General features: G+C 43.4%; 1 protein-coding gene across 6 annotated transcripts in view; it reads right to left on the minus strand.

The window, feature by feature from the left end:
* Nucleotides 1-21,595, minus strand: part of SRGAP2 (SLIT-ROBO Rho GTPase activating protein 2) — a 209,083-nt gene that overhangs the window by 90,573 nt on the left and 96,915 nt on the right. For all 6 annotated transcript variants that reach the window (XM_048826403.2, XM_048826402.2, XM_048826401.2 and 3 more), the window contains one exon: nt 11,933-12,095. In XM_048826403.2, the coding sequence (XP_048682360.1) occupies nt 11,933-12,095 (163 nt within the window). The remainder of the gene's footprint in view (nt 1-11,932; nt 12,096-21,595) is intronic.

A 21,595-nucleotide genomic window follows, 5' to 3' on the forward strand; every position in this document is an offset into this window, starting at 1 on the left:
CACTTGCTCTTTGCCGAAATCACAAGCCTCACCAGGAGCCTGTGAAGTCCTTTGAAATATTTGAAGTAATGTCCTGTAATCCTGTTTATGCAATCTCCTTGCAGCATACGATAGCTTTGGCCTACCTACTCTCCTCGATGTCCTTTCTCAAATTGCTATGAGAAATCTCTCTTGACGTGGCTGACTAGAGGCATCACAGCTGGATGACTGACCCGGAGGCTAAGAGATGCTGTCAGCTAGTCTCTAGCTGACCTGAATCCAAGCTGATGTACAAAGGTTAGATAACGAGAGGCATATTGTTATAGTAAGAGACAACACAGGCTTCATGTATGAATACAGGGAAAGAAAGAAAGTGTCACATAGTCAGACTCATTTTGCACACACTGAAAAGGGCCGACTGCAGCACATTCACTGCCCCTGCCACAGACAGGAACGGCATTTGCAGCCTGAAACAGAGCTAACGGAAATAGTTTAACTATAGCCTTGAGCTCTACAGTGCTTCACTCGGGGCAATGGACTCTGACCATGTCGTTATATTTTACTTGGTATGGAGCACGAACAGCATGTCAGTAATCACTCTGTTTAGAGAAAACATTTTAATCTCTCTTGCCCAGAAGTGGAGATGTACTGCTCACTTTGATAATGCCAACACATACAAATAATTTCCATCAGTGCCTCTCCTTCAAGGCAGTTTCTTCCAAGAAAAATAAGTGGGGTAGGAAACTTGCCCCCCACAGGGGGAGGGGGGGAGGGAGGGATGTGAACGTGGAAGGAGATATTTAACTCCACTAATGAGAGATAAATGACTGTTCAGAACTGATGTCATTTCAGAACAGAACTTTGCCCTCGGAAATATGGGGAGAGGGTTAAACAATTCAATAATCACATACTGCTCCATCAGAAATTACTCTCATGGGTATGAACCGTTACAATTAGGACAGTAAGATTTCTCCACTACAGTTTTTGTCCTCTCTCATTTGACAAACATGGTTATTACCACACCACTCGTGTATTTATGGTAACAAAGCAACAGGATTTATTTTCCTGCCGGTTCCGTTCAGCAGTACCATTAGTAACAGAAGTAACGTGGAAGAGCGTAAGGCAGAAGGTGATTCCGTGGCATGTAGTAGTGAACATGTAATTGATATATTCCCCCCCCCTCCACACACACCCCTGAGTGACAGTTTCACTATCTGTATCTATAAATAAAAGAGTTGGATTGAAGGGTGTGGAGACCTAGCTTCAGAAGGATTTGATGGTTTGCATATTAATCTTAAATTAAATAATAAATCAAGCCAAGTATCTGCAAATGCTAAATTTTAAAAATATTTATGATTTGTTTCCCAGTGGCTCCCATAAGATCTTAGGGACAAAACTGTAATGTATGTCAGGTCTTGGGCAAGTGCCCCTTTAAGAAAATTAATGGTGTAGTACTGCTTCACAGATTACCAGAATTCTGACCAATTCTCATTGTGGATTGTCATTTCACATCAAATACAGTGCACCACATGAACGAAGCCCCTTTCACGAGCAAATCACTCAAGCACTACAGGTAAAGTGAGTCCAAGACTCACTTATCAGGCTGTGTTTTTCCACACACTAGTGTTCCATACACTTCTTCCTCCGGCCTCCTGAATATGGGCATGGAACTGGACTGAATGTCATTAGACAAGGAATCCTATATTCCCAAAACAAGATTTGCAGGAAGCCGGGACATCTAACAGTCTATAATTGGGGCTGGATTGCCTACTGGTATCTTGGTATAAGCCTAGCTGAAAGACTTAAACCACACAAGGATGGTGATAGTTAAATCCTGTGTGCATCTCAAATTGGTTTCCTGCATAATGGTGTGGGATGCAGCTGAACGACGTATTGATAGGGCCATTGTCTGCTATGATGAAGCTTTTCCAACAAGAATGGAAGTCAACTTAAAAGCAAAATCATAGCAGAAGTGTGGTCTCTTAAAAGCAATGCTGGATAAAGGAACAGAACAACAGGAGAGTACATAACACAAGTTCTGAAAATGTTATTCTAGAGAATAGTCCAGAGAATCCTGCAGGCAGAATTATTGCTAGGTGGTGTCAAACTAGAATAATGATCCAAGAGATTACAGTTGAAATTATTTGTACTGCAGTACATAGGAACCCCCAGTCATTTTTCAGGATCTCATTGTGGTCAGTGCTATACAAACAGAACAAGATGGTGGTACCCACCCCAAAGATCTTATGATCTACATGTAAGACCAGAAACCACAGGTGGATGCAGGTGGGGAAGCATAAGGAAACAATGAGAATATTGGTCAGAATGATAGACAGTGGTCTCAGTACACCAGCAGCCCAACTGTTAAGGTTTTTTCAAGCATCATGGCAAATGAGTTAAGGAAATAATTGGAGGAAAATGACGTAGCCTTGCAGACGTTTACGGGGAGCTACTTGCAAGTGTGAGGGGCAGCAAAGGAAAAAGCGCGTAAGGACTTGTTTGAAAATTTAAAACAAGAGGGCCATGAAGGATGCTATCATTGGCGAACGTCAACATCTCGATCACATATGGGAGGTGACAGTTACACTGGGGATAGGCTGTGAAGGACCTTGGAAATGAAGACAGGTTGCTCAAGTGTGATGCAGTGGAAAGGGCAGCAGTGATATTGTTGTATTTTATGCTTTCACTGTAAAATACTGGTGTATTATTTTAAAAGGGTAATTTGGCCTCTACATAAGCATCAGGAAATAAGATCATGGGAAGAGGCAGAGATTGTATCCTGCAAGCCTCTAGTGAAGGAAGTGGGTGCTGAAGAAGGCAGCAGACTAGATTAACTTGGCTTCCTCACTGAGATACATTCCCAACACTTATTTAACATTTTGCTTCCACCTCTGCTGATAACTTACCCGATCATCCATTTGAGTGTGAAGCAAATTATGGCACCAAGAAACAGCTACACAAACACTCAACTTGACGTTTTTGTTACAGAAAGGCAGTCAGCTGGAAGTACTCGAGAAAAATATGTCCAGAGACTGGATAAAAACTAAGACTTCTGTATTCTATAAAAAAGGGGTTTTCCTTAAACACAAGAGATGAGTTTGCTTCGAGGGAAGACACAAACAAGCAGCAGAGAACTAGGGATTAAAGAGACCAAACGGAAAAGGTTTCTTCTCAAAAGTGCATGTATAAATAATATCAAGGGACCCCACTAAAGAGAGTCATCAATGGGGGGAGAGAATCTGATAACCATACCAGAAATATAAAGCTTACACCATGCAGAGAAATCAAGGTTCCATGTAAAAACCAAGGGTCAGATAGGGGATAAAGAGAATGGGGCGGGGGAAGAGAACCAAGTCAAATGGAAAAGAGTGTAAAATTCTTTTAAAAAGGCCATGCTCAACAAGGATAAGCATGGAGTAATCAAAGGAGTGCCTCCTACAAAGATCGAGGGAATCAAAGAGAGTCTGCACAAGAATGGAACCTAACATCAAAGCCATACATTCTCCCAAGACAGGCATTGAAGATCAGAATGGAAATGCAGGCTTGCACCGACTCGCGTATCCAAGCCCTATGGTATCTAAACACAGGGCTACGTCATTAATTATGGGAAGAATAGAAACAATTTAACTCGCTCCCTAGAGGCACCAATTTGTTGCTATTATGGCCAGATAGGATCTAGAATTTCCACTCGGTTTGGTTTATTCAGAGAATGGTCAGCTATTCTCTTATAGATCCTGTTATTTTTCCTATAAAAATTGCACATACAGCTTTGAGACGGATGCTACCACCCTTACTCAAGCAAGCAGCTCCAAGAAAGTTGGCGGGGGTGGGTGGGTGGGGGTGTGTGTCAGATGCCTACTAAAGTCAATGGGACTAAGTCACATGAATAATGGCTGCAGGGTCAGGCGCCTTTCTATTTAGAACATAAAATTTTCCCTCAACACAAAATAGTCTCTGGCTGCATTTTTCAGCTTGTGGTCTTTTTCTCGCTTGCTCTCTTTTTTTTAAAATATGGAGACATACCTATCTCATAGAACTGGAAGGGTCATCAACTCCAGGCCCCTGCCTTCACATCAGGACCAAGCACCGTCTTATTTTTGCCCCAGATCCCTAAATGGCCCCCTCAAGGATTCAACTCAAAACCTTGGGTTTAGCAAGCCAATGCTCAAACCACTGAGCTATAGTGTGGACTACAGGTTTGAGTTGCAGAGCACACTAACATGCTGCACTTCAACTGCCCTGTGTAGACCCTGCTACTGCAAATCATAAGGTAACCTGGTGCATCTTACCATAGGCTTGTTTAAAATGGGACCAAGTTAACGAACTACGTACCTTTTAAGCACCAGAGGGGTAGCCGTGTTAGCCTGGATCTGTAAAAGCGGCAAAGAGTCCTGTGGCACCTTATAGACTAACAGACATATTGGAGCATAAGCTTTCGTGGGTGAATACCCACTTCGTCGGATGCATGTCTTCACCCACGAAAGCCTATGCTCCAATACGTCTGTTAGTCTAAGGTACCACAGGACTCCTTGCCGCTATGTACCTTTTAGTTTACGCTAGCAGAGCCTACATGGGGCAGTTACAGCGCAACACTTCCGTACATGCCGCAACTCACACCCAGCAGTCCACACAGCAGGACCATGCAGAGAAGCCCTACGATAAAAGGGCACTGAAGCAGGGCAATGTTCAGTGAATCTCTCCAAAATACACAGCAGAGGACCAAAATGCACCACGCGGACGTAGAACGGTATGGTTAAACCACTCAATGCATTACACATTTAAAAAGACAGACCCTCAGCTTTTCTAAGTTGGCGTCGCTCCATTGAAGTCAATATTACACCAGCTGTGCATCTGGCCCTTATTGATTTCCTTACTGCAGGAAATCAAGAGCCCCTGAAAAATCTGAATTTGCTGAGCTACTTTTGTTTTCATGTATGCAGCACAGCTGTAGCTGTGTTGCTCCCAGGATATTAGAGATACAAAGTGGGTGAGGAAGTATTTTATTAAACCAACTTTTTCAGGTGAGAGAAGCTTTCAAGCTACACAGAGTGGTCTCACACACAAATTGTCCAATTTTGTTTTCCTGTCAATTAAAAAAAAACAAAAACAAAGGAGAGATACTGAAGGTTTTCCCTTCCCTCTCCATTTCATCAACCTGTCAATTCAACAGTGGAATCCTCAATGAGCCTTTTCCACCAGGCTCTCTTCAGTCTTTCTTGCTACTCTCCACCCAAGCTGGGACTTTCGCAAACTCCCTACACCTGGCTATTTGCCCTGTCTTTCCCTTATTCTTTCTGCTATTCACTCTCCAAGGTCTCATGCCCTGTGGAGGAGAAGCCCAAGTATCACTCAGCGGTCTCCATCATCGGACTGGCTGGGCTGCAAGTGTGGAGGCTAAGTATGGAAACCTGGAGCACTTTCAAGCTTGCTGCCCAAAAGAGGCTGCACTGGAGCGACCTGAGCAGAGTATATCTGGCCAGCTCTTCCTCTAGAAGTGCTCCGATTTTACAACCTTTTTTCAAAGCAAGAGAAATTTTGCTTCCTTTGGTTGTTAAATCCTTTGCTTTCCTTGTTTTTTGCTGGTTGCATCCAAGACCACCATTGCACACAGACGCGACACTCTGGTACTCAGTGTTTAAACAAACAGGACTGGCAGTGAGAAACCCGAGCAATACATTGCATGTCTGACACCACTCGAATGTTGGCTTTGGCAGTAAATCTGACTCCCCTTATCAGCAGAGATACCTTTGAAGTGGCTGGCAACTTTCCATCTAGTTCAACAAATAAGGCCCTTCACATCATATCAGAGCCCTGAAAAGGGATCTCTTCATTTTAAGATATGGAGAGAAAAGCCTCATTACCTAGAGCCAGACCACACAGTCCTCCGATGGCACAGCAAAGCCCAACACTGCAGGCTAAAAACAGCAGTGTCTGAAAAGCTACATGCAACTGAAGTATAATCACTACTGGAATTTCAGAAACTAATTGATATTAAAGAAAAACATGCCAGCATTTAGTATCAGAGGGGTAGCCGTGTTAGTCTGTATCCACAAAAACAATGACCTTAAAGACTAACAGATTTATTTGGGCATAAGCTGTCGTGGGTAAAAAAACCCACTTCTTCAGATGCAAGGAGTGAAAATTACAGATGCAGGCATAAATATACTGATACATGAAGAGAAGGGAGTTACTTTACAAGTGGAGAACCAGTGTTAACAAGGGCAATTCAGTCAGGGTGGATGTGGTCCACTCTCAATAACTGATGAGGAGAAGGCAATACCAAGAGATGGAAAATTGCTTTTGTAGTGAGTCAGCGAGTCCTTGTTCAAGCCCAAATTAATGGTGTTAAATTTGCAAATGAATTGTAGCTCTGCAGTTTCTCTTTGAAGTCTGTTTTTGAATTTTTTTTTGTTCAAGGATAGCTACTTTTAAATCTGTTATTGAACGTCCAGGGAGATTGAAGTGTTCTCCTACTGGCTTTTGTAGGTTACCAGTCCCGATGTCTGATTTGTGTCCATTTATTCTTTTACGTAGAGACTGTCCGGTTTGACCAATGTACATGGCAGAGGGGCATTGCTGGAACACATCACATTAGTACATGTGCAGGTGAATGAGCCCCTGATGGTGTGGTTGGGTCCTCTGATGGTGTTGCTCAAGTAGATATGGGGACAGAAGTCAACAGGGTTTGACAGCTAGCAATGCTACATCCTTCTTATAACACCTTCCTTTTGTAACAGAGGAGTCTTTGAGTGCAACACAGTAGGATTTGTCTCAGCTTGCAGATTTTCTGCCATAGGGCTATAACACCTACTTCTAGCAGCTGGAGACAAAATCCACATTTCCAAAAATGTCACAGCTACTCTATTCCATAGCAAGACTGGACTCTTCTATATGGGATCCATTGCTGCTCCAGGGTTCACGAACAGCCATGACAATATGACTTTTTTCCTTCTATTGTTGGGCCAGCTGTTGTGATAGTTTGTCTCTACCATGGACCTTATCACAGCCATCCAAGCCTCTGTAGCCTCAAGGCTAGATGACTACAGCAGGCTCTACTTTCTCTATGGCCTGTTTGTTTCTGGGTACAACCCAAAGTGCTGGTTGTAAGTTATAAAGCCCTGAATCAGAGACTGTCACCCAAATTCTTATCTAAACCCTAATTGTAATGTCATGGCTCCAAATTCCATTACCTCTATCTTAAGCAGATTAGGACAACCCACAACACATCCCTCTCTACATTCCACTGCAGGAGTTACAATCTACTGGGTCATTCCTGGGCATAAATCTCCCAACAGCTAGCCACAGGCCAAACATTTGCTACCATTAAATGAATTCTTTCTTTCAAAAGAAAGAAAAATGGGTATTTTCCATATGATTTTCCTGGAGGAAACATGCAAAAATTCATGTTTTCACATGCTCAAGTTTCAGAAGAGACTACATCACGTGTGCACAAACAGCAGCAAGACGTGAGTGCACAAAATGAAGTTTACAAATTTGGTATGGCTCTCAGTCTATATTTCTCTCTCTCTCTCTCTCACACACACACACACACACAGAGTTCATAGGTAGGGAGGACTAACTCCATCTGCAGCATTTCTAAATCATTTCTTACTTCAAGAGAAGAATCATCGCTTCTCCTATAGGAAAGCGCCTTTGTCCAGCTGACAAGGTTTCATAGACATAAGCAAGGCTGCAGGTGCTGGCAACCTTGCATAGCCATAGTTCTGAAGACATCTCTTTCCCCTGGGTGGAGAAAGCAAACAGCCCTTGTAAAACAGAACATGCTTTAATGAACGTCAGGGTCCTTCCACAGGTTTTTTTTATATGCAAGACAAAGTACATGGACTGGATGGCATTTGAAGTGATGAGAATGACTTAAATTTTTCTATGATCTTCAGTTATGATCAAGTGGTAAACACCTCTGCTTCCACCACAGATTCACTGTGTTACTGTGTGACTTGAGCCACAAATGAAAGGGCAGCCACGTCCCAAATGAGGTGAGAGACTGGCAGTATTGTCCCAATGGATACATTTTCCAGTACAAACCGTAAAATAAAAGTCCTTGCAATAAACCAAGCTAATAGCGTCTGTAATTAAAAAGCTCCCTTCAAAAAGGCAGATTTCACCGGGTGAGGAGGGGGGTGAGGTGGGGGGGCCTCTCATTAGCTTATCTCCCCTGCACCGCCTCGACAAAGGAGGTCTGTTTTAAGACTGTTATAATGAGGCTGATTTTCTTGCCATCGCATTCTGCTGTTATTACTGCCACTTCCACTACATCAAAAGTGTGAAGAAGAAATCTCAATTTAAATGGAAGAGGAAAAAAAAGTCTTCCCTGAGTTTCTCATCAGTACAGATACAAGCCTGGTGCAGAGTGTTACCGTTTCCAAATTCTGTGTAACGGTAGCTTGCTCCCAAAGAGAATCTGCCCCGCCACACACCTTGTACTGAGCCACTTCCTGGCAATTGCCTTCTTATCAGCCCCTTCTTCAGAGAGAAAACCTGATAACAGTTTGCAAATATGTTAAGAGCTATTAAAGAGAGGATGATGATCAATTATTCACCATATCCACTGAAGGTAGGGCAACTAATAATGGGCTTAATCTGTTGTAAGGGAGATTTAGGTTAGATATGAGGGGAAAAAACCTCTAACTATTAGAATACTTAAATTCTGGCATAAGCTTCCGAGGAAGGCTGTGGAATCCCTGTCACTGGAGATTTTTAAGACTAGGTAGACACACCAGTCAGTGATGCTCTTGGTTTACTTGATCCTGCCGTGGCACAAGGAGCTGAACTGCAGGACGGCTCAAGGTCCCTTCCTTCCAGTCCTACTCTTCTACGATTCCCTTTCGATGGATGGGGGACACTAGCTAATAACGAGCCGCCATTCAGTTCATGCACAATTCTGGAAGATAGGCACATCACTGAAGAGCCCAGTAATCACAGCAGAGGATTGAACGTCACTTTGAAGAACACCTTTATATGCATCAATATATGGAATGTGCAGCTACGTAGGGATCCAGACAGCATCCCATCTAAAAATGTTTTAGAGCCATAAATGCACTCAGTACCTTTCTGTGCCTCCAAAGGCCTAGAAACTAGAGAGAGCGTGGTCTGGAGGAATGGACCACGTGGCCGAGAGTAAAGAAAGCCTCCTGGCTCCGACAGTGACTTGCTGTGTGTCTCTGCCTAAGACACTTCACCCATTTGTCTGTTTCCCCACCTGTCAAAAGGGCTTACTATTACTTGCCTGCCTACTGAAAAGGTTTATTCGGAAGATTAATTTGTTGTTTGTGCAGGTCTTGGACCACATACTGCATTATATACACATGTTAAGTACTACTAGTTATACAAAATGTAATATCTTAAAACCCATGAGAGTGCAGCTGAACTCCATGACTCTGCATTTAACTGTTGAACAGAGAAGAGATTCTACAACCCACTTAACAAATCTGCTTGAATACTTCTATTTCCAGCATTTATCAGCAGTTGTGCTAGTTCACACTTGACAGATTGATTGTGGCTCAGGAAGCTGAACCGCTCCAATGAAGAGTGCAATATCCAGTGGTTCTGAGTTCAGTCTAATCTTTTCCATTTAACATTTGCCATTTTGCTCAGGAGTGAGGTTCCCTGGATAGGGCTGGAATGCCCGTTTCCTTTCTAGCAACAGAGCATAAACACAACAGGTTCCGTCAAATACCTGCTCTAGCATTAAGCCAAATTGTGAAGTCGGGGTTTCTGACATGGAGGGGCTCCCATCTTCACAAGACTGAGAAGCTTCCACTCAGTCTGAGAAACAAGCCAAGTTTTGTTTTTTGTTTTAATATACACAGAAAATAAAAATCAAATCCTACTGATCTAACTAAAACAGAACAGGGTAAGAACATGTTTGCATAGGAGAGGAAAGGGCTGAAACTGAGAATGTCAGTTTCTAGATAAACCAGAGAGTTTATCAGCTTCCCTGGGACTTCCTCAGCCTTGCATTTTCTCAGCCACTCTGTTCCTGCAGAACTCCTGTTAAAACCTGAAGAGGAGTGATTACTTATCCTATGGAAGGATTAGCGGAACTGGCATTCAATAATCCCAAGTAAGTATCTAATCAACTAATTTAATTACCAAAAAGTTTTAAAAGGTCAAAAAAAGGTCTTGCTGTGACATTACTTGAAAAATCAATCAATGATTCCACCTCTACTTCGGAGGCACCTGATGAACACAGAAACCTTAAAAAAGTCCAAGAAAACGTGAGCCTGAAGTATGTCATTCATAGTCTTGAATTTTCTGCATCAGACGACGTTCTCCTATATATTGCTGCAATAGCATTAACGCTCAGTAAACAGACTCAAAAGGAGCATACCACTTGCTGCCATTTCCATGCCATCACAAATCAGCTGCCACCCTACCTAAAAAGCCTCCATAATACAGCAACTAAGACTGCTTCCAAACATGGGAATGCAAGATTACCCTATCCCAAAAAATGCATTTGAAGGGACAACATTTTACATACAATAGCAAAATGCTGTACATTTTATAGTAGTCTAAACCTTGCTACACTGCATGGAGTCTCTTCACTGGTTAAAAAGCACATATGGATGCTCAGAATGACAGAACACATTCTCTTAAGACATTTCAAGCGGCTGTCAAGACCACAGTGAAAAGCTGATGAAGGCCCCAATTACTGTCAAGATTTCACCTAAATAGATTTACATTTTAAAGTCACATACACACAACTTGTGTCACTGATTTTAGCATAAGACCAATTAGGACCACAAAGCAAAAAACAGATATGTAAAAGTCAGCCAGGAAGTATTGTCAAAACTGTCCTCATCTGTATCCCTACAAGTAGGGTTACTGCACAGGATGAGTGCCTGTGTAATTATTCTTTAGCTAGCCACAATAAACTTTGCAGCCCTTTCTTCCCACTTTGTTAGAATGGAAAGAACTCTTAAGAATCAAGACACACCCACGAGACAGAAAACGCTTTAAACCTGCACTGGTTTTAGGAAGTTAACCAGCCAGATGGTGCAACCATCAAAAAATCTCAAAAGAGACAGTGCATTATTGTTTAAAGGCGTTTTCCCATATCTTCCACATAATGTTTCATCAACTGGACACCTATAAATTCCTAACAGACAAGCCACTCACTCCCACTGTCCAAACTGATTTCCAAATGCGCGTGAGAGAAGTCATGCCTAAAAAAAATGCTTTTTTCTCTGCTGTTTTTCCTCTGGTTTTCAAAAGGACAGTTAGGTATCTAATTTTCAAAATGGTTTTCTTCATCATTTGGCAAAATGAAAATCCAAAATAGGTTTAACAGAACTCTCTCCTTTGCAGACACAGGTTTATTATTGGAATGCTGTAATACGAGTGTTAGCAGCTTATTCTTGTTATTGAAGTTAAGAGATTAGTTTTAAAGCAAAGTATATGTAATTCTTCATGCGTGTTTTAAGTTGGTAAAAAGGAGAGTCATGCCCTATTTTGGATCTATGAACCTTAGTCATAGAGCCTCAGGCCACACACTAAGACCTTCATTGACCTGTACCTCTGTCCACATGGCGATTTTGTGCTCAGCGAACTGGTGTGCTGCAGATTCACACTGTGACTTGTTATATACTAACCTACTGTGTAGACAAGTCCATTAAGTATAAGGTCAGAAGCGACCAGCAGATCATCTAGCCTGACCTCCAGCATATCACAAGCCACTAAACTGCACTCCATTACCCTTGTACTGAGACCAATCACCAGACTAAACTAAAGAACTGACAGATGCCTTTTACGAGAATCCTCAAGCCACAACGATCACAGGAGGTCAGAGTACAATTGTGTACGATGAAAATAGATTTGAGAGCTGCAGACAGGATAGCAAACCAGCTAGTCAGCGAGTCACAGCAGAAAAGACACCTGAAGTTTTGTTTTCTACAGGGTCAAAGGAAATGTGGGTGCTGCAGCATGCTGTTACCTTCTTGAAGAGTCGCCCAGAGTCTTCGCTGACTTGGACAAACCGAGGGATGATATTGTTCAGGTAGATGTCACTCAGGGTCGTGTGGTCCCTGCTCTCTCGCTTCACCTGGTTTAAGAGGAGATTCCAACAGTTGACTGGAGACAGGACATTCTGATCCTTCCTGTAGGGAATGCAAAATGGAAACAATGTGCGGGACAGGACTTTAGGTCAAGCAGGCTGAAATCATTCAGTTGAACACATATCCTGTAGGTTCCACACCAGAAGTGTAGCTACTGTAACATACCATGTGTAGCTCCCAAGAATCGTGTCTTCTAAAAGGTGTGTGAGAATTTTGATACCCGTAACAGGGAGAGAGAGAGCTACAGACTAAGGGACTGTGCAAGCTTTATCCATAGACACGTTTCTGGTCTACAGTGTAAGCAGATTTCAAATACCCAGTGCTTTAGGCACCATCCACACTGGCATCAGAGTAATGCTACCTACTGCACAAAGTTTACACAAAGCTGCTAGTAGCCAGCAGCCAGATTCAAGCAGCACATCCTCTGACAAATGTGGATAGAGAGAGTTTTCTTGTACACATTCAACAGGTGTGTTCCTCTTCAGCAGCGCTTACCCAGGTCTAACATGCTTCTCACCCAAAGAGAGTAAGTCCTCTGCACATGATGGTCAGGTGACCTGTACAAGAACCCTAGCGGCAACAATAATGTTTCAAGTGTTCAGTAAACTAGCATAGGTCTGTCCCTAGCATGACCATAGAAAAAAAGCCACAGAATATAATGACGCTTTTGCACTAGTAAACTTTCATTTTAATAAAAAAACGTGTTCTGGACCGATTCTGTATTGAGGAAGTCTAAAGCCTCTCATAGTACTGTAACAAAGCCAAGCTGGTTGCACAGAACAGTGAATGATTATTGCTTACCTTACCCTAATTCAACAAAGAATTCAGCACCTCCCAGGTCACTGCCCTCACCTGGACAAATCATCTTCTGACTGAATCTTTATTTCCAGAAGCAGAGAGCAGAACATGTTATGCCTGGTTTACAGTGATTCGGAGATACAGCACATGCTGCTTCTTTGATCGCCTCCTTCCCATCCCTCACACACGTGTTTGCTCTGTCCTACAGCCCACTCCAATTTCTGGAACTACTAACTAGAGAGCAAATCGTATATTCTTCAATTTCAGCATGAGGAAATGCATTTCAAGTGTTTTTTTCCCCCCACTATTTGTAGCTGAATCTTCAGCAAAGTTACACTCCTCCCCCACTCTTTCTCCCTAAAGTGTCTAAACTTAAGGATCTCCTCTAAGCCAATACACTGAAATACAAGACCCCCCAAAACCCTGAAACATATTTTCTTAACCCATCTCTCCCCATGAGAATTTGGATAGTGTTAAAATAAAGCTGATTTACCCTATGTTGCATGACTCTTTATTTTGGTAAATGAAATGGTTTGTAGTATGGATTCAATATTTATACATATTTTACAAGATATTAACTTAATGTACAACCAAGCCCTGGTCTACACTCCGAGTTTAGGTCGAATTTAGCAGTATTAGATCAATTTAACCCTGCACCCATCCACACAATGAAGCCATTGTTGTCGACTTAATGGGCTCTTAAAAACGATTTCTGTACTCCTCCCCGATGAGGGGATTAGCGCTTCAATAGACATCGCGGGGTCGAATTTGGGTTAGTGTGGACGCAATTCGACAGTATTGGCCTCTGGGAGCTATCCCACTGTGCTCCATTGTGACCGCTCTGGACAGCACTCAACTCTGATGCGCTGGCCAGGTATACAGGAAAAGCCCCGCGAACTTTTGAATTTCATTTCCTGTTTGGCCAGCGTGGCAAGCTGATCAGCACAGGTGACCATGCAGATCTCATCAGCAGAGGTGACTACAGAGTCCCAGAATCGCAGAAGAGCTCCAGCATAGACCAAACGGGAAGTACTGGATCTGACTGCTGTATGGGGAGACAAATCCATGCTATCAGAACTCCATTCCAAAAGATGAAAAGCCAAAATATTTGAAAAAAAATCTCCACGGGCATGAAGGACAGAGGCTATCACAGGGACCCACAGCAGTGCCATGTGAAACTTAAGGAGCTCAGGCAAGCCTATCAAAAAACTCAAGAGGCAAATGCCCACTCGGGGTCAGAGCCCCAGACATGCCTCTTCTATGATGAGCTGCATGCAATTCTAGGGGGTGCCCCTACAACTACCACACACCTGTACGTGGACTCCTGCAAGGGAGTCTCACGCAACAGGGATGAGGATTTTGGGAATGAGGACGATGAGGTTGAAGATAGCGTAAGCAGAGAAACCATTCTCCGACAGCCAGGAACTGTTCATCACCCTGGTGACTGTACCCTCCCAACCCAGGCTCCCAGACCTTGAAGGTGGAGAAGGCACCTCTGCTGAATGTACCTTTGTAAATAAAATACACTGTTTAAAAGCAAGCATGTTTAATTATAAATTCGCCCTGAAGACTTGAGATGCATTCGTGGCCAGTACAGCTACTGGAAAAAGTCTGTTAATGTGTCTGGGGATGGAGCGGAAATCCTCCAGGGACATCTCAATGAAGCTGTCCTGGAGGTACTCCCAAAGCCTTTGCAGAAGGTTTCTGGGGAGGGCAGCCTTACTGCGTCCTCCATGGTAGGACGCTACCACAGCAGGCAAGTAGCACGTAGTCTAGAATCACTGCATAAGAAAGCATGGCAGTGTGTGGTCGGGGTGTTTGCTGGCATTCAAGCAACATCCGTTCTTTATCTCTTTGTGTTATCCTCAGGAGAGTGATATAATTCATGGTCACCTGGTTGAAATAGGGGAATTTTATGAAGGGAACATTCAGAGGTGGCCATTCCTGCTGGGCTGTTTGCCTGTGGCGGAAAATAAATCATCCCTACTGTTAGCCATGCAGTGGGGGGCAGGGGTGAAGCAATCATCCCAGAGAATTGGCGGGGGGGGGGCGGGGGTTAGTGCTGCACCTTAACCCAAAAACATCAGTCCCTCCTTTTAAATGGCCCATGTGTTTTTTTTCCTCCCGCAGCTGTAAATGTCTCAACACTGTGACTAGCATCTCCGTCCCAGAGGCTAGCGCAGATAAAGATGGAAAAAACCACTCACAATGAAATGTTCTGAGCTCATGCAGTCCACCTGAACTGAAAGAGCCCAGCAGAATGCGTGGAGGCAGACAACGGCAGAGTCCAGGAAAGCAAAAAATGAACGCGAGGACAGGAGGGACGCGCGAGAGGACAGATGGTGGGAGCAACAGGAGGGGTGGTGAAATCAAGAGGAAAGGTGGTGGGATCAAGAGGAGAGGAGGCAGGATACAATGCTGAGGCTACTGGAGGATGAAACTGATATGTTCTGGCGTATGGTTGAGATGCAGGAAAGGCACAGACCACCACTGCAGCCCCTGTGTAACCAACTGTCCTCCTCCCCAAGTTCCATAGCCTCCTCACCCAGATGCCCAAGAATGCGGGGGGGGTGGGGGGTGGCTCCAGGCACCCAACCACATCACCCCAGAGGACTGCCCAAGCAACAGAAGGCTGGCATTCAATAAGTTTTGAAGTGCAGTGTGGCCTTGTCCTTCCCTCCTCCCCCACCCCTCCCAGGCTACCTTGGCAGTTATCCCCCTATTTGTATGATGAATTAATAAAGAATGCATCAATTTGAAACAATGACTTTATTGCCTCTGCAAGCGGTGATCGAAGGGGGAAGGGGAGGGCGGTTGGCTTACAGGGAAGTAGAGTGAACCAAGGAGGCAGGTTTTCATCAGGGAGAAACACATAGAACTGTCATACAGTAGCCTGGTCAGCCATGAAAGTGGTTTTCAAAGCTTCTCTGATACACAGCACGCCCTGCTGTGCTCTTCTAACCGCCCTGGTGTCTGGCTGCGCGTAATCAGTGGCCAGGTGATTTGCCTCAACTTCCCACCCCGCCATAAACATCTCACCCTTACTCTCACAGAGATTGTGGAACACACAGCAAGCAGTAACAACAATGGGAATATTGGTTTCACTGAGGTCCAACCGAGTCAGTAAAGTGCGCCAGCGTGCTTTTAAACGTCCATCGCCCCACCACAGTTAGGGAATCCCATTGCAGTAAGCTATCCACTAGGACCTGCACATTTCCAGAGTCACTACCCTTGATATCAGCAGTTCAGTGATTGAGTTGGCTACCTGCATCACAGCAGCCCCCACAGTAGATTTGCCCACTCCAAATTGATTCCTGACTGACTGGTATCTGTCTGGCATTGCAAGCTTCCAGAGGGCTATCGCCACTTGCTTGTGAACTGTGAGGGCTGCTCTCATCTTGGTATTGTTGTGCTTCAGGGCAGGGGAAGCAAGTCACAAAGTTCCATGAAAGTGCCCTTATGCATGCGAAAGTTTCGCAGCCACTGGGAATCATCCCAGACCTGCACCACTGTGCGGTCCCACCAGTCTATGCTTGTTTCCCGGGCCCAGAATCGGCGCTCTATGGCATGAGCCTGCCCCACTGCCACTGGGATGGCTAAATTGCCAGGGCCCGTGCTTTTAGAGAAGTCTGTGTCCATGTCCTCATCACTCTCGTCACCGCGCTGCCATTGCCTCCTCGCCTGCTTTTGCAGGTTCTGGTTCTGCATGATGAGCGAGATGTTTACAATGCTCCTAACTGCCGTGGTGATCTGAGCAGGCTCCATGCTTGCCATGGTATGGCGTCTGCAGGACAGCAGAGTTGCAGGGGCAGCAGTGGTTGGATGACCAGTTTTGCAGCCCTACTGCACCATCTGCTGCCAGGACACAACAGCTGAGCTGTCTGCATGCTTGCTGAGGTCTGGCGAGACAAGAGCAGCCGAGCAGAGTTGCAGCGGAAGCGGGCCACCAGGTGAGCAGAGTGGCAGCAGAAGCGGTGGATTATGACGATCATATAGATGACCTGCGAGGTGGATTCATAGCATCAGGAGAGCAGAGAGACAGCAGAAGCGGTTGTTCAATGACGACGGTTTGCAGACCTATTGCACCGTCTGCTGAAAGCAGTATGGTGCCCGCATGGAAAAAAGGTGTAAAATGATTGTCTGCCATTGCTTTCACAGAGGGAGGGGCGACTGACTACATGTACCCAAAACCACCTGCGACAATGTTTTTGCCCCATCAGGCATTGGGAGCTTAACTCAGAATTCCAATGGGCGGCTGCAGGAACTGCGGGATAGCTACCCACAGTGCAACGCTCCGATCGTTGACACTACCTTCAGTACTTTGGACGCACTCCATCAATTTATTGCGCTTAGTGGGGACACACAATTGACTGTATAAAATCGCTTTCTAAAAAATAAACTTCTATAAATTCGACCTAATTTCGTAGTGTAGACATACCCCAAGGCTTTATCAAGAGTCAGATAACTACCTTGACTTATACATAATTAAATCAGTGTGGTTGCATGTGGACATAAGTCAGGAGAGAATCTGGTTTAAAAAAAGTCACTTGGCTGTTTTCTTGCAAAGCGCATTAATAGCCTCAAAGACTAACTTTATCCACTGTGCAAATACTTATATTTAAGCGAAGATTCAGTATGGCATCTGCTTTTAAAGATTCTGTTTTACTACATATGTCATTTTATAAAGCATTACTTTAGGGGGTTTTTTTTTGTTTGTTTTATTTCCAATCAATAACCCACTGGGAGAGAGAAGGTACAGCCACTATATGCATTTCCGAGATACTGTTATACATACTTCCATTGCATTTAAGCCTACTGTGACCAATAGAGTAAACACACCTCCACAATTTATCAGGGGGCTGCATGATCCCACCTTGGAATTTTCTATTTTCTTTTTTCATGTTCTACGGCTGACTTTCGCGCCTTGCTCAATAAAGAATGAGATTACGAAAAAAAGACTAATTTTTAATGGCAACACAACAAAATGAGGACAACATCCTTGCCTCACTGCAGAGACAATAGAAGTGACAAGTTGCATCATTTAAGTAAAAGGTTTTAAGAAACATTTCAGAATGCAAGCCAAGAGCTAAGCAGTGATTTTCTACAGTACCTGATGGATTCCGCAGCACTGTTTTGGGTTGGTGGAGACTAGGCTGGTTAGCTTGGCTGGAATACTTAATTTCCCTTAAATCTGTTTATCATTTGTTTACGTGTGTTCTTTTTTCCTATGTTGTGTAATTCTTGGAAGAGACCATTTAAAATATTCTAAAAAGCCAGGCTATGGCAAGAATGTGTCAAACAGTGGCGAAATTGCCTGAAAAGCTCATCTCTACTAAGACAAAGAAAAATCCATATCAAGTTTTTCTTTCCAACATGTCAAAATTAAACTGATCTTAAGGCAGAAAACTAGAAAGGCATTTGATAGGACTTTGTGTGTTAAAGATCACAGAAAAATTTGGCAAAAGAGCCAATCTCACTGGTTCACTGACAGGCTGTTCTAGAAGTACAGCAGTATGGTTTGGAATGCATTTGCCAAATTATCCTTCTTTGTGTGATCAAGAGGCACTACAGGGTCTGTTCTGATTGAGAAGAAAAGCCTTCAGATTTCACACTCCACAGTTTCTCTAACATAGAAACAGCTACACCACCCTCACCCAGGCCTTTGAACAAAATCTGAAAGTGTGTGGGGGGGGGGGGGAAAGGGGGGAGATAAGAGTGACATGAGCATAATTGAATAGGGGTTTATAATGAAATAATGCACTCATGTTTAAAAGCAAGATTAAACATTCACAAAGAATTAAAATTACTACCAAATATCACCAATTGTTGGGTGTTTATTGTTGGTAATCCTCCTAGGGGTTCCTAGTGGAAACAGTCACATAAAAGAAAATGAATAGTTCATCTGTCATCTGCTAGTAGCTCTTCAGCTACCGGAAATCTCACATTGGAAAAAGAAAAATCGCCCAATCACTGAGGAATGGTAAAAAACATATGGGAGATTGTGGTGACAGAAAAACTAACACACCAGTTACATATCTAGCAAAATAGACAAAGGACAGATAGATACATGGATATTTGGTGACCTTTTATTCAATACTCAGACAAATCGCATTCGCCTGCAAAAACCAGCACAAATTTTTCTGAATATAAATATTTTATAGACATACCTGGTCTGTTAAACATGTGCATATGGAGATCCTGGTAAAGTGATTTTTATTAGATCAAGATGAGCTTTGGCTTTACACCAGAGATGCAAGAGTTGTCAAGCAGTAACTGAAGTAAAATTAGATCAGACTTCATCTCTCTGCAAGACTAAGATTCAGTCCCCACAAACACAGTGCATATCCTTCATTAGATGGATAGCAACCTCCCCATAGCAAAAAGATTTCTTGCTGGTGTTCCTAAGACATGCAGAAAGAAACCAGCCAGAGACTCCAGCCAGTGGGAGGAAAAGCAGCCAAAGCAGGGACCTCTGAACATTGAGAGCTTGCTACAATTTTGATCTGGACTTTCTCTAGCCTGTGCTGATGGCCTGTTTGCTCCAATCCTCTCCCTCCACCTCCCTCCGATTCTTCACTTCAGTTTCACTCCACAACTGCCCCTTTTATCCTCCCCTCCCCAGCTGCCCTGTCCCCCTCACTCCCATTTAGTTTATCCACACACAAAAAACAATCCCAAATTGAACAAAAACCCTGCAAACATGGAAATAACTTGATGCTTCCCCTACCCTGTCAATTTAGATTGTATGTTTGTCAGATCAGGAAAAAAAAATCTACTGTTCTGTTTGTACAGTGCCTGGAATAATGGGGCTCCAATAACAATCAGTCCTTAAGCACGACTGTAACAAACATGATTAATACTAAAACAAGCCTCCGTAGGCTTCCATTGTGCTACCCATAGTAGCAAGGGTTGGATCGACAACACAAAGTAGTTAAGTTTTAAACAGAAGAATAGTTTCAAAGCAGCTGATCTGGATGTTTGTTTCTTACCCTTAAAAACATACCACAGGAAATGACTGAAGCTTGTGATCTGGATTGTTTCAAGGTCTGGAGTGTAAGGAAGGGGGCTGGAGATATTCTGGGCTATTGATTCTGGGCTCCTGCTGCTTTGATTTAAAAAAAAAATCAAGGGCGAGAGCACAGATTATTTTATTGAGGAGTATTCAGCTTTGTAGTTTTTGTACTACAAGGTACATACTGCTGGCAGACAAAAGCAGATAGAATCACAATGCGGTGCTGAAGAAAGTTGCAACTGCTAGGTATTAACCTATATAAAATCTAGCGCTTCCTACTGTACTGCCCCAGATAACCTGAAATCTGCATTTGTTGTGTGGTTAATCATTGTTTGGTTTGTTAATAAACCGAGGAATTAATTGGTAACAGAAGCTTGTCTATATGGACTATGTGTGAATACGCTGCCATCTATCCTTCCAGGACACACAAGGAGTAGTTCTGCATCCTACCCTTTCCCATTCCAGCCTCAGATAAAAGCTTTCACCACAAGAGAAAAGCTTAATGCCATATTTTACTAAGCTAAAAAACCCTTTCTCTAAGGGTGGCCCTGGGTCTGGTAAAACGTACTTTCAACTTTCATGGGACAAGAGACGCTATCTCTAGTCCATAACTCAATGAAAGAAAGGATTGCAAGCAGACTAATGAAAAGTTAGGGTTAAAATTGCTGTAGAAGCCACATATTCCATAAGTCAACTTGTGAAAGAGCTTGTGCTGACAGCTTCACACACAGAAACTAGAAGTCAAATTAATTGTAAGGATTTGTAAGATCACCATTAAGTGACAATACTTTCTATATCTATACCGTGTCTTCCTGATAAAGATTTCAAAACTTGATTAATATCCCTCTTTAAAAGATGGGGAAGCTGAGGCTGACAAAGATAAAACCACTCACTTAAGGTAGTGGAAGGGCCAGGAATAAAACCCATATTTTAATGACTTGCAGTTTCCTGCTCTAACCACTAGAAACTCTGTCTCTAATTCCTGAGGAGGATCTGCAAAAAGAAAAGGAGTACTTGCGGCACCTTAGAGACTAACAAATTTATTTGAACTACCGCTCACGAAAGCTTATGCTCAAATAAATTGGTTAGTCTCTAAGGTGCCACAAGTACTCCTTTTCTTTTTGTGGATACAGACTAACACGGCTGCTACTCTGAAACCTGAGGAGGATCTGTTGCTTCTTTTCCAGTTCACTTCTTCACTCTTCTCACATAGGCCAGTTCAGGGCTGCCAACCCTCCCCGCTCAGCCAGCACAGCTACCGTTGCGTAAAGCCTGCTAGCCAGCCTGCACATTGGGTCTCCTCACCCACTTGAAACGTTTCTTCCTGCCCACTTCCATCACCCCAGTTTTCCTACTATCGCTCACACTCACCTACCACAGTGGCCATCCTACCAACTACTGAACAGTTTGGAACAAAGGGATAAATGATCAGTAGCTCGATTTTACAACTGATCTAAAATATGGTATTTCTAAGAACAAAGAGCATGGAGAACTGCGGAGGCAAAACTGTCACCTATTGAATCACTAGCACCTGGTTGTTCCCTGAATGTCTCCTATTCACATACTAACCCAGTCTCAAGGTGCGCTTAGTTTGCGAGAGCTGTCAAAGTACGTAGCTGCAGACAAGAATCTATGCAGGAGGCCAGAGTGCAGCATGATAGATGTGCTTTGTTTTTTAAATAAAACAAGGCACAGACTTTGGCCATCATAAGAGATTAAAAAGTTAAATGGA

The sequence above is a fragment of the Caretta caretta genome, chromosome 21 (assembly GCF_965140235.1).
Source record: "Caretta caretta isolate rCarCar2 chromosome 21, rCarCar1.hap1, whole genome shotgun sequence".
Lineage (NCBI taxonomy): Eukaryota > Metazoa > Chordata > Testudines > Cheloniidae > Caretta > Caretta caretta.